Source organism: Molothrus aeneus, chromosome 6, assembly GCF_037042795.1.
Source record: "Molothrus aeneus isolate 106 chromosome 6, BPBGC_Maene_1.0, whole genome shotgun sequence".
In the NCBI taxonomy this organism is placed as follows: Eukaryota; Metazoa; Chordata; class Aves; order Passeriformes; family Icteridae; genus Molothrus; species Molothrus aeneus.
The window spans coordinates 19214275-19228068 of NC_089651.1; the positions used below are offsets into that span (position 1 = coordinate 19214275).

The 13794-nt window shown below is 41.3% G+C and overlaps 1 protein-coding gene across 2 annotated transcripts in view; it reads left to right on the forward strand.

Moving 5' to 3' along the window:
- The window catches only part of CD44 (CD44 molecule (IN blood group)), a 52347-nt gene that overhangs the window by 22841 nt on the left and 15712 nt on the right, over nt 1-13794 (forward strand). For both annotated transcript variants that reach the window (XM_066552696.1, XM_066552697.1), the window contains exons 4-6: nt 214-285; nt 932-1174; nt 2052-2147. In XM_066552696.1, coding sequence (XP_066408793.1) covers nt 214-285; nt 932-1174; nt 2052-2147 — 411 coding nt within the window. The remainder of the gene's footprint in view (nt 1-213; nt 286-931; nt 1175-2051; nt 2148-13794) is intronic.

Here is a 13794-nt window from a genome sequence, read left to right on the forward strand (position 1 = left end):
TGGAGAATCTCATTGTTAGCTGATGGAACAATCTTGAAGTGCCCCACCTGGGAAGGTGGTACATCAGTGAATAACATTTGTTTGGAAATTTGCTTCCAGTCCTCCTCATCTGAAGCTGATGTTTTGTCATTATGTACAATTGATTTAGGCATACATGTGATTTTTTAATCCATTTTTTTCAAATTAATACTTTCTATTTTCCTTCTTTCACAGAAACAGAGGAAAAAACATGTGAGCCAGTTGTAAAAATAGATACTTCCTTACTCAGTAACCAGGATGAAACAGGTACTGTAGTGATTAGAAAGACATGCACTTGCTCAGTTTTTAGTAGCTGGTTATCTTATTTTTACATAAACAATCAGTAATATTAAAAAAGCCAAGCCAAACATAAGAAAAAGAAGTTAAGAGATGTTCAGTAGAAGTTAAAGCAACTAGTCACTTGTCTTCCCCTAAAGCCTATGGAGTTTGGTTTATTTCAGGATACCAAACATTTTTTGTATAGGTATTTGACATTTTTGGGACCTCAGAGCTGCTAACATCCCTTTGAGATAAAGGAATTTGGTTAAGACTGCAACCTTCATACATCTGATTTGAGCTGTTTGTTAGAAAAGCTGCTGGAAGCTGAAAGAAGGCTCATAATAAATTATTTCTTCCAACTCTAAATTCTGATTGACTTTATAAATGCCAATTTATAATTTTAACATAATGTTAAAATCAAGCCGTTTGATAAAAATAAGTGATGCAATTCAGGCCCTACAAATGCAAAAACCATATAAATTAGCATAAATGCATTAGACATATTTTAGTGATATATTATCTAGGTTAGCTAGGAGGGCAAAAATGGGCAAACCGTTATTAATCCATAGGCACTATTCTTTATTATGCCTGTATATCTCCTTGACATGAATTCTGTTTAATTCCGTTTCCGCAGTTATTAACAACGCGGACGGCTCCCACTTCAACCCGGACGGCACACGTCACACCGGTGGAGAGTCCTCCACCTCAGGGGTGGATGATGAAAATGCAGGTAGTGGATCAACTCATGAGACGACTGCCATGGATGCCTCCATCAGCAGGTCCAGCCCCTCGTATTATGGAAGTCCTACTCCAGTCTCACAGCTCCCAGGTCATTCTTCTGGAGGAAGTGAAAAAGGATTTCCTGGAAGAGACGATGGTAAGGACAGTAGGCTGACACTAATTTTGTAGGGCCCCGCCAAATACAAATGCCATGTTCTTTTCTACTTATTTTATTTAATCTTTTATGTTGCTTGTGTGACTTAAATTATCAGAGGTTTGAAAGACTCGCTCCCATTGAACGTTAGGGGTACAGATACAAGTCATCCTCTAAGAACAGTAAAACTTACTGTGTGACTACAGGCTTTTTATCAAATCACCAATAAATTACCAGTGAAGGATGCCAGTATTTTGCATTACTATCCTCAATACATACTGAAATTAATAAAAAAAAAAGCAAGAGCATTAGGATTATAAAATTACTTTTCACTGGTGGTGCACTCACGGCATGTTATGCTTGTTTTGACATGTAGCTAGCACCATTAAAGGTAAATCCTAAGACTGTCTTGCTAAGGAACTAGGATCAGAAACATTCCCCACATGCCCCAAGGTGTGTGCAATGTATTTCTGTTGTTTGCTGTTACAACTGTTACCATCTCTGCTTGCATGCATAGTCTAGATTTTTGGACTAAACCTCAGAATATATCTCAGCAGAGGGGAATATGAATAACTTCACTCACTGCTCTAGATTCCCTGTGCTCACGTCATACAGCTACAACGAGATCTTGTAGCACATAAACAGATCAATGCCAGAATGTTCATTGTCACTGTAATGCATTCTCCTCTTCAAACGATCTGTTTGGGTGATATCCTTACTGTGTCAGTGAGATAAGTTTGTGTGGGATCTGCATCTTTCTTCTCTCTTGGACCAGTACATGAAGGAATGGAGCTTGCAGGGTGGAATAGTTGAAGTACTTGTGAGTACTGTATTGCAACTGAGCTTATGAAATAGTAATGATTTATCCATCACCATACAGATGATGAATTTCCATCTGTATCACCTGACGCCTCTTTTGGGACGACAGCTGGTGATTTCCATGACGAAGATGATGGGCAGTACCCTGCAAGTACCAGTAAGATTTATGTTTCATAATAACAACATTACACATAGATCACATTAAAATTGCTTTCTTCTTCCAGAAGGGCGTTCTGGTAAGTGATGAAGTATACAACACCTCAGAAATTGGAAAGACATTGAAATAGACTACTTTCTAGACTGGTTAAGTGGGAAATGAGCTTCACTCTCTGAGACAAGGGGAGCAAAATCATTTACAGTATGTTTGCTGCAATGCTTGTACCTGAGCTCGGAAAGACTGCTGTTTTGGGTTTCCCACAGCTGGTTTGTCACTTTATGAGGAATCACAAATTAGTACAACCTATTATTGCTTGAAGTCAATTTATTTCTGAGGTAGAAAAGGATTTTTTTGTAGATTCGTGATGTTATTCTATTATATTTGTAGTTGTGAATGTATGTACGTTCCATGTCAAAAACCATGGCCTTGCTGACCAAGGCAGTGCTTTATATGGTAGTTGCAACTACCAAGCCATTTGTGCACTGCAAAAACTAATTTCACCCTTGCTGTTGGCAATATTCATAAGAATTGGGGTCTCTGGTTACTCCACAGTCTTTGAGGACCCAAAAGAACAATAGCCATCTTCTCTTCTTTGTCCTTAAATAGCTTTACTGAGTTGGAAAAACTGCTTATGATGTTTTTATCAAATATGTAGTGCACAGCATCTACAATAAATAAAAAGCTTTTGAAGTCCTCTTCCACATTTTAAAGTGGAAATAACGTACATATGTTCACACTAGTTCTTATGGTTAGAGTGATAAAGATCTTTGTCTCAGAAAATATAGTGAACCTAAAGGGAGAACATTTTAATTATACAGAGGAAATCTACAGAGGCTTGTTGTAGTAAAGATCCAACTGATAGAAGGGAAAGTTCCTTCCCACTGGCTCTTTTTTTTCTCCATCGGGGGAATCCATGTTGCTTGATTGTCTGTTGGTTGCTGATAGTTGGTCAAATGGTCTAAGTGACTTGGAGAAACGGTGCCCTCATCACTGTATTTAGGGGAAGAATGATTGTATGCATTACAGTTAGCAAAAGCTTTGCTAAAAGACATAAATTATTAAACCCAAACATCTTTTCTCAGAAGATGTGAAGATTAGTAACGCCTAAGAAGTATGTAGATAGAAAAAGAAATATTAGGTTGATTTTACCCCGAACCTTGAAAAAAAGTAGAGAATTTTTGTTGCTTGTTTCCAGTGAAAGCTTTTGTTACAAAATGTTGCCTGTAAGGGGTGGAGATTTCAGAAAATCCCACCTGTAATAGTGGGGAGGTTGGTTGGCTCTTGTGGTGATTTTTCCTTCCTGTATGTTTGCTTTTGTGTGCACTTGTGACTTAATCTTTTCTTGTGCTGGTGTTTCTGTACCCACTGACAAAACCTGTGCATTGTTTCTGTACAGGAAAGCTTTCTGTTTTCATTTTAATACTTGATTATCAAATGTATTGGTCCTAAATATGTATGTCCCTTCCTCTTGCTAGCAGCTCTCTCTCATGGGCAAGATTGTTTTACAGAGGGAAAACTGGAGATATTTAACATCTGAAAAGATCAAAGAAGCTATACAGCAATGTGATAAAATGCATCAATAATGATAAATGTGTATCACAGAAGTGATAGCATTGGCATGTTTGTTTACAGGGGTAGGAATGATAAACTGGTTCTCTAGAGGAAAAAAAAAAATCTTATGAAAGTAATGCTCCTGGGCTTTTCTGAAGCTTTGGCTGTTACCCAGCAACATCACTTTAACACAGAAGTGTTTTAACTCATTTAGTTTAATTTTACTGCATTATAAATGAATCAGTAACCTAGCAGTCCTTTTAGAAAGACATAAAGTATAAGCTGTGCATCTCTCTGAGAAGTCATCAAATATTCAGTAGCACAGGAAAAAATGACATGGAGAGCAGTCCTAAAAAGAAGGAATAAAGCCATGTCCCAATATCTGTTACTTAGTTTGTATAGCAGTGCAGGCTCAGTGGAATATCCTGGTCACAATTTAATTCCCAGAGAAAAATCCCACAGACAGGGAAGTAGAAAATTAAGAAATAAGTAAAGTATTTGTTGTGTATCTTCAGATAGATGGCTGAAAATCTATCTATGTATCTAATTCTGTAGTATGCTAAAGTGAGAAACAAAATTGGTGGCTCTCCACTGTACTACAATTCGTTTGTAAATGTAAAGTTTTTTAAAAAGATATATAGCTTAATTTAAAGAATTCTGTGCTATGGTTTGAAATGAGCAATTTGCAAAGCTTCTTGTTCTTCAGATGATACACATTCATTCTTTCTTGGGATTTGGACATCACAGGTGGTGTGCTCCATCAAGTTAATGGGCCAGATTAATACAACATCAGCACTTTACCATTGACTTTCTCTCCTTGCCCAGACACGTTTTACTCTTTGTTATTAACAAATTATGATTCACCTCTAGGTGTGCCGTGAATCAGATGTAGAACTCTTACTGATTAATGAGCTACCTACAGGAACAGTAACTCTGACAGATTTTTTTTCATCCATATATGATAGACACATTTATATCTATTTGCATACAAATACCCTTATGGATGCAGGGTGGAAGAAAAGGGTGTAGATTCCTGTAATTATTCAAAGTAGAAACATTTTTTCATTCAGAAATATCCATCACAAACCTGTAGAACTTAATATTTGATATGCTGTGTTCTGAGGAAATGTTGTGGATTGCTAATTTGATAGGAGTAAAGCTGCGCCTCTCTCCCTGTGATATACTAATGCCTGCCTGGAAAGTGGTTCTGGTGTAAAATTAGCTGCCAGCATCAGGACAAGGGGAATGCATGAGCCTTTTGAATATCCTCAGCTCAGGTTCTTGGCAGCATTGGCTTTGTAGATACTTACATCTTTTGATTTTTTTGTCATCTTGGTGGATGTTCCTCATTCTGGGCTCTATTTCAAGGACTATTTGCTCTCTCCTGCTGTCAGAGCCTGTGAAGAACTCCTTAACCTTATGGAACGTGGAGTGGTGAAAAGCCCCACAGGGCTTTTTGGTGGCTGCTCTCAAGGGAGCATGTTCTTTCCTGGGACTGCCCAAAGTGCTTGCATCTGGCTAGGCATTGGAGGAATGTAATGACACCGTGGGTTCATACATTCTCCCTGCTCTCACATGCGTCTGTGGGCATGAGCGTGCTCACGGTGCTGCTGCTGGTGGACTGGACTTTGCTGGAGGAAAAGTTGCTTCTCAAGAAATAACCACAAGATCGTGGTAAATTGAGCCATGTCCTAACAGCTCCAGGGCCTCATCATGACAGCCTGGAGAAAACTACCACCCAAGCTTGGTGGAATCCGTTCCCAGACAACTGGTGGTGGTCGAATCCTGGAGAGAAGACGCAAGAGCCCACGCCAGCAACCAGGGGTAAAGAATGCCATGCTCAGAGGCTGCTTGGAGTAGGGGGTGAATTACCAGAGAGCAGAGCAGCAAGGTGCACAAACTCTAAGTGGAAGGAGGGATGAATGGGTGACATTTCTCACTGCTGTTCATTGCACTGTGCTTGAAGTAGGAAAAGCAAAGTCCCGGGCTCCCTGTGACAGACTGTAGAGTTGGTAGCAATAGAGCAGTTGTGCACACTGTCCCTGTGCCATGGAGGCATTCTGCCTGTCTGAAAGGGATGAGTACGGGAGCATGCCATTATGTAAAGCATGTACCCGGGTCTGTCTTTCTTCCCGTTTGGAAGCAGTTCAGGAGCAGAGTGTTCCAATGAGAAGGACTTGTGGGGGAGAGGAAGGAAAGGTTTTCAAGCCAGTATTCTGCTCTACCTGCTCTGTGCTGTGAACATGGAAAGGTTCCCAAAATGTATGTGAGAGCTCGAGAGGAGCAGCTTCAGCTGGGCCATGGCAGAGAGGAGAACCCCTTGTGAGTGAAAAGGCCAGGAGCAGCTATGGCCCCTGGGAAGCACGGGGCTGTAAATTCTCCTCTGTGATTGTAAGGCTGCGAGTAGGGGAGGCAGGAAAGCTGAAGTGCCACCAGCAGAAGGCCTTGTGGGTTAGGGCTTCATGGCAGATTTAACATCATCACAGCAGGTGTGACCTCCAGTGGCAGTGATTCAGATGATGAAGACTCTTCTGAGGAGATTGTGTATCCCACCATGTTTCCAGGCTGGGGCAGGAGTGTGGCCAAGGACGAGACTTCTCCAAGTACGAGTAAGGAACTTCTGTTGGCTTTGGTTGGTTTGTTCTTTGTCCTGTTCTACCTGATGCTCTCCCTTCTTAGCTGCACATACATTGTTTGAAAATTGGATGATCTCATCAGCTCTTTTTCAAATCCATCAGCCATGTCACAAAAAAGCCAAATTTAGAATGTTTGGGCTCCATATAGCTAAAAGCACTTTCTTCTATTGATTCTTGAACTGTTATCTTCCTTCTCATTTGACTTGTGGATTTTCCTTGTGACTTCTTGGGCGTCAAGGACTGATTTCATTTGGAGGGAATTTCCAGCCTCCTAGAAGTGGCACAATTATTTCTCTTAGTCTGCCAACAATTAGTTGGCTTGCGTAGCATGGTGGATGTAAAAACCTGTAGATTCCTGTAGTTTTTCTAAGCAGAAATCTCTTTCCATCCATTAATGCCAGGCATAAATCTAGGTATCCTGCTATTTGATATACTATGTTGTGAGAATAGGCTGTGCATTGGTAACAGGATACAAGTAAAGCTGCTCCTATCTCTCCATGCTGTACTGGCGCCTACTCTGAAAGGTGTTTCTGGTGTGCATTTAGCTGCCAGCATCAGGTCAAGGGTAGTGCATGTGTCTTTTGAGAGGAATGGCCTCAGTTCTGAGCTCGGGTCCTTGGCAGGATTGGCTTCATTGGCTTGTCAGTAGAAGACCAGTTTGCTTCTCTGGGTGTGCTTATCTCTGGGTATCCCTTTTGCCTATCATGGATACTTCCTTCATCTTTTGTATGTGACTTTTGTCATCTTGGTGGATGTTCCTCATTCTGGGCTCAATTTCAAGGACTATCTGCTCTCTCCTGCTGTCAGAGCCTGTGAAGAACTCCTTAACCTTATGGAACGTGGAGTGGTGAAAAGCCCCACAGGGCTTTTTGGTGGCTGCTCTCAAGGGAGCATGTTCTTTCCTGGGACTGCCCAAAGTGCTTGCATCTGGCTAGGCATTGGAGGAATGTAATGACACCGTGGGTTCATACATTCTCCCTGCTCTCACATGCGTCTGTGGGCATGAGCGTGCTCACGGTGCTGCTGCTGGTGGACTGGACTTTGCTGGAGGAAAAGTTGCTTCTCAAGAAATAACCACAAGATCGTGGTAAATTGAGCCATGTCCTAACAGCTCCAGGGCCTCATCATGACAGCTTGGCGAAAACTACCACCCAAGCTTGGTGGAATCCGTTCTCGAACAACTGGTGGTGGTCGAATCCTGGAGAGAAGACGCAAGAGCCCACGCCAGCAACCAGGGGTAAAGAATGCCATGCTCAGAGGCTGCTTGGAGTAGGGGGTGAATTACCAGAGAGCAGAGCAGCAAGGTGCACAAACTCTAAGTGGAAGGAGGGATGAATGGGTGACATTTCTCACTGCTGTTCATTGCACTGTGCTTGAAGTAGGAAAAGCAAAGTCCCGGGCTCCCTGTGACAGACTGTAGAGTTGGTAGCAATAGAGCAGTTGTGCACACTGTCCCTGTGCCATGGAGGCATTCTGCCTGTCTGAAAGGGATGAGTACGGGAGCATGCCATTATGTAAAGCATGTACCCGGGTCTGTCTTTCTTCCCGTTTGGAAGCAGTTCAGGAGCAGAGTGTTCCAATGAGAAGGACTTGTGGGGGAGAGGAAGGAAAGGTTTTCAAGCCAGTATTCTGCTCTACCTGCTCTGTGCTGTGAACATGGAAAGGTTCCCAAAATGTATGTGAGAGCTCGAGAGGAGCAGCTTCAGCTGGGCCATGGCAGAGAGGAGAACCCCTTGTGAGTGAAAAGGCCAGGAGCAGCTATGGCCCCTGGGAAGCACGGGGCTGTAAATTCTCCTCTGTGATTGTAAGGCTGCGAGTAGGGGAGGCAGGAAAGCTGAAGTGCCACCAGCAGAAGGCCTTGTGGGTTAGGGCTTCATGGCAGATTTAACATCATCACAGCAGGTGTGACCTCCAGTGGCAGTGATTCAGATGATGAAGACTCTTCTGAGGAGATTGTGTATCCCACCATGTTTCCAGGCTGGGGCAGGAGTGTGGCCAAGGACGAGACTTCTCCAAGTACGAGTAAGGAACTTCTGTTGGCTTTGGTTGGTTTGTTCTTTGTCCTGTTCTACCTGATGCTCTCCCTTCTTAGCTGCACATACATTGTTTGAAAATTGGATGATCTCATCAGCTCTTTTTCAAATCCATCAGCCATGTCACAAAAAAGCCAAATTTAGAATGTTTGGGCTCCATATAGCTAAAAGCACTTTCTTCTATTGATTCTTGAACTGTTATCTTCCTTCTCATTTGACTTGTGGATTTTCCTTGTGACTTCTTGGGCGTCAAGGACTGATTTCATTTGGAGGGAATTTCCAGCCTCCTAGAAGTGGCACAATTATTTCTCTTAGTCTGCCAACAATTAGTTGGCTTGCGTAGCATGGTGGATGTAAAAACCTGTAGATTCCTGTAGTTTTTCTAAGCAGAAATCTCTTTCCATCCATTAATGCCAGGCATAAATCTAGGTATCCTGCTATTTGATATACTATGTTGTGAGAATAGGCTGTGCATTGGTAACAGGATACAAGTAAAGCTGCTCCTATCTCTCCATGCTGTACTGGCGCCTACTCTGAAAGGTGTTTCTGGTGTGCATTTAGCTGCCAGCATCAGGTCAAGGGTAGTGCATGTGTCTTTTGAGAGGAATGGCCTCAGTTCTGAGCTCGGGTCCTTGGCAGGATTGGCTTCATTGGCTTGTCAGTAGAAGACCAGTTTGCTTCTCTGGGTGTGCTTATCTCTGGGTATCCCTTTTGCCTATCATGGATACTTCCTTCATCTTTTGTATGTGACTTTTGTCATCTTGGTGGATGTTCCTCATTCTGGGCTCAATTTCAAGGACTATCTGCTCTCTCCTGCTGTCAGAGCCTGTGAAGAACTCCTTAACCTTATGGAACGTGGAGTGGTGAAAAGCCCCACAGGGCTTTTTGGTGGCTGCTCTCAAGGGAGCATGTTCTTTCCTGGGACTGCCCAAAGTGCTTGCATCTGGCTAGGCATTGGAGGAATGTAATGACACCGTGGGTTCATACATTCTCCCTGCTCTCACATGCGTCTGTGGGCATGAGCGTGCTCATGGTGCTGCTCTGGTGGACTGGACTTTGCTGGAGGAAAAGTTGCTTCTCAAGAAATAACCACAAGATCGTGGTAAATTGAGCCATGTCCTAACAGCTCCAGGGCCTCATCATGACAGCCTGGAGAAAACTACCACCCAAGCTTGGTGGAATCCGTTCCCAGACAACTGGTGGTGGTCGAATCCTGGAGAGAAGACGCAAGAGCCCACGCCAGCAACCAGGGGTAAAGAATGCCATGCTCAGAGGCTGCTTGGAGTAGGGGGTGAATTACCAGAGAGCAGAGCAGCAAGGTGCACAAACTCTAAGTGGAAGGAGGGATGAATGGGTGACATTTCTCACTGCTGTTCATTGCACTGTGCTTGAAGTAGGAAAAGCAAAGTCCCGGGCTCCCTGTGACAGACTGTAGAGTTGGTAGCAATAGAGCAGTTGTGCACACTGTCCCTGTGCCATGGAGGCATTCTGCCTGTCTGAAAGGGATGAGTACGGGAGCATGCCATTATGTAAAGCATGTACCCGGGTCTGTCTTTCTTCCCGTTTGGAAGCAGTTCAGGAGCAGAGTGTTCCAATGAGAAGGACTTGTGGGGGAGAGGAAGGAAAGGTTTTCAAGCCAGTATTCTGCTCTACCTGCTCTGTGCTGTGAACATGGAAAGGTTCCCAAAATGTATGTGAGAGCTCGAGAGGAGCAGCTTCAGCTGGGCCATGGCAGAGAGGAGAACCCCTTGTGAGTGAAAAGGCCAGGAGCAGCTATGGCCCCTGGGAAGCACGGGGCTGTAAATTCTCCTCTGTGATTGTAAGGCTGCGAGTAGGGGAGGCAGGAAAGCTGAAGTGCCACCAGCAGAAGGCCTTGTGGGTTAGGGCTTCATGGCAGATTTAACATCATCACAGCAGGTGTGACCTCCAGTGGCAGTGATTCAGATGATGAAGACTCTTCTGAGGAGATTGTGTATCCCACCATGTTTCCAGGCTGGGGCAGGAGTGTGGCCAAGGACGAGACTTCTCCAAGTACGAGTAAGGAACTTCCGTTGCCTTTGGATTGTTTCTGTCTTGATTTTCCTGTCCTAGCTGATTTTCCTCTTTCTTTGTCATGCATATATTTTGTGAAAATTGGATAATCTTCTTATCAACTGTTCCCTTCAGAAATATCTTGTATGTGACTTGAATATAATCTCCCATCCCTAGGATAAAATAATATTTCTTCTTTCACTACTTGAAATTAGTATCTCAGTTTCGTGTTTATTCAAATTTTGTTTTTACTCATGATTATTCATGACAAAAAATTTTATGTTTCATTCTATTAGTTTATTTAAATGTTAAAATAATTACATCTCTTGGTATATATAACCTACATCTATTCAATAGCAGACTTCCTCTCTATTGAGGATGATCTGGCACAATTTGGAAAGGCCAAACCCCAAGTCCCTTTTTCATTGAGAACTGTCAACAATACAGTCTTGTGTTTGCTACCTTTTACACACATTTAGTCTTCTAACATCATCTCATTTGTTTTGTGACCTCAGATGTCTACGCATTATCCAGTGTTACAACTGAGATATTTTAATACATAGCTTTTTTTTCCTCGTATGAATAGTCCCACAGTTACCATCTGAGAACTCTTCTTTTATTCAAAAGCCATCCATAGGTGAAATAGTTTTTGTCTGAAAACCATAAAAACACCATATATGAAGGTGAAAGCTAAATGCTATGTGTCACTGATGTGCACAAACTGCTACTTGGCTTTTTGACGAGGGAATGGCCCCATCCCTGAGGGCTTTTAGCATAGATGTTGCTGTTAAATACTATACTCTAATGCTCATACTTGTACAAAGATATTAATCTGTTCTATTTCTGTAGTTTTATTTAATTTGAGTGCATCTTTGTGTGTCTGTTGTCTGTGCTCTTATTTAATCAGCAGTCACTGTTCATAAGCCTTTTATTTTTTTGAAGATAGTGCAGTATTTGCGTTTTTTCAGCAGTGGTTTCCATTTTTAGTAAAAAATGCAAAATCAGGAATTCATCTTGCTTTGGGACTTCTTATGTTTCTTCCTATGCTTTGGATAGTTTTGGTGTTTATTTATCTTTTAGACTCTGCATTGGCAACTTGTCCCACAGGTGTACTGCATTCCATACCTTTGACAGCTTAGTGGTGTCTGCATGATCCATGGGTGAAAGTCTATTCAGTCTCTGGTCACAGACTCTTGTAGAAGTTCTGGTTTATATATTTTAATTGTATTATAACTTTCTTGACTAATATTGGCTTCCTGGTGCTTGTCAAGGTGCTCTCATTTTTTTGCTGACCTTCAAATTTTTGCTCAGTCGTGGGTATTCTAACATGGTACTTCTTGAGTACTTAGCAAGCATGTTTTATGTGTATTGAGATACCTGCCATAATCCTTACATCCAGCATTATTCTTAAAACATGAGTTTAAATTTCTACAACTGCTCTAATGGTTTTGCAGTGCTTCTACTGTACATTTTTCTTCTGCTGCCTGTTTTTCCCATTTTTCTTGGGAAGCTTTGCATCTCTCAAATGCAAAGAAAAGAGCAACTGGTTTGTTGTGAAGGGATTTGATAAGAAGAGTAAAGAGACTACAGCTAGGCTATGCAAGAAGTTCCATTTTCCATCACCTTTATGGCACACACAGACAGCAGATTTAGAGCACAGTCAGTATTGAATCCTCCATTCTCCCAACAGCTGTGGACTCACAACACGAAACATTTCTGGAAATCACCACACAAGGCCATTGGAACCCCACCTTTACAGATGAAGAGGAGCAGGATTCTAGCTCTGCTAGCAGGGGTAAAGCAATCAAGCATTTCAGATAATACTCAGATTTCTGATATAATTCAGGGAAGTATGACACTCGGGGTGCAGCTGTTTGTAATTCCCACACCATTAGCCTCAGTTCATCAGTTCAGAGTAATACCTTTACATTATTTGTACTAGAGACCTCTAAGGTGGCATCTGGCATTCATCTGTCAATTCAAGTCTATCTTATGTATACAAAGTTCATTTCTTGCCACTTCTCCTCACATCTCTGGTATTTTAAAATTTGCACTGCCAGCAGTGTGCAATAAAACGGAGAAGTCTGTAACTTTTGGTGAGAAAAAAATTCCTTTTTCTACTTCAAAATTTCTATTGTGAAATCTGTAGACAAAAGACAAAAAAGGGAGCTAGTGTTTCCAATACATAAATTGTCCTACAAAGGATAATACACTACCTCCAGATGAACTGGTGGTAAAAATTTTGCTACCAGTGTAAGTGCCAGTAGCCAACCAAGATACCAAAATGTTCTGGTCAGTAGGCAAGAGCTACAGAGTGCATCCTCAAGCTATTTTTCTATGTCCATCTGGTTCTGAGATTGTTTTGAACAGCAGAAGTTTATGCAATTGGCATTAGAACAGATTCTGTAATCACACAGAAATGCTTTTTGTCTTTTAGTGGTGAAGTATTGTTAGATCACTTGTATTCATACATTGATTAATATTACCTCTTTTTTGTAAGATAATGTATATGTGTTCAGTTTAATTTAAAAATTATGAACTACATTTGCATGAGCGCTGTCTTTACAAATATTTCATTGCCTGAATGTGAAGATAAATATTCCTTCAGTTTTTCTCTTCTTGGGAAATAGCACAGTTTCTCTCTCTGATAATTTATGACATATATGACACATCCAGCTCATTCTTTGCATGCTGTGATTAAGGACCTTAGCTTTACTTTTATATACCATTCATGGAAATGTTTGATACTTAAGGCAAACATATTCCAGCTGAGTTCTTATGCTTATGTTAGGTTTATTGATGTATCTTTTCCAAATCTTTGTTAGAACATCTCTTATGGTGGTGGTACTTCAGCTGACTGCATCTTCTGCTGTGTAAACAACAGCAAGTTAAAGAGTAAGAAATGAATTAATTTTATTGGTGAGAGCTTTAATTATTATTGAGTTCAAAATAAGTATGCTTATCTACTTAAATAAACCTACTTATTTAATTCATCCAATCTCAGAAGAAATTACAATTTCCTTAGGGCCAGCTTTGTAATTATGCAATTGAGATAACTCAAAAGAAAAAGTTCATCAGTGTTTTACTTTAAAAACACAGAATACAAACAAACTCAACAGTTAAGTTTGTAATGATAAATATGAAATATTTAAGCTGTTCTTTCTATGAACTCTTCTGGTTCTCGCATATCTCTTATCTTCCACTGGTCATTGGGATCTTTTCCAGTGTATTTAAATCTTCTGGTGCTCCTGGTGATGCTTTTGTGTGATCAGGTTTCCAAAGGACTTCTGTTTTCTTTCATCTTTCATTTCACATGAAATGCAACAACAAGAAAAAGCCAAAATGCAAAAGCCAAACACCCTTGTTATGTAGACTATGATGATAAGGATAATATGA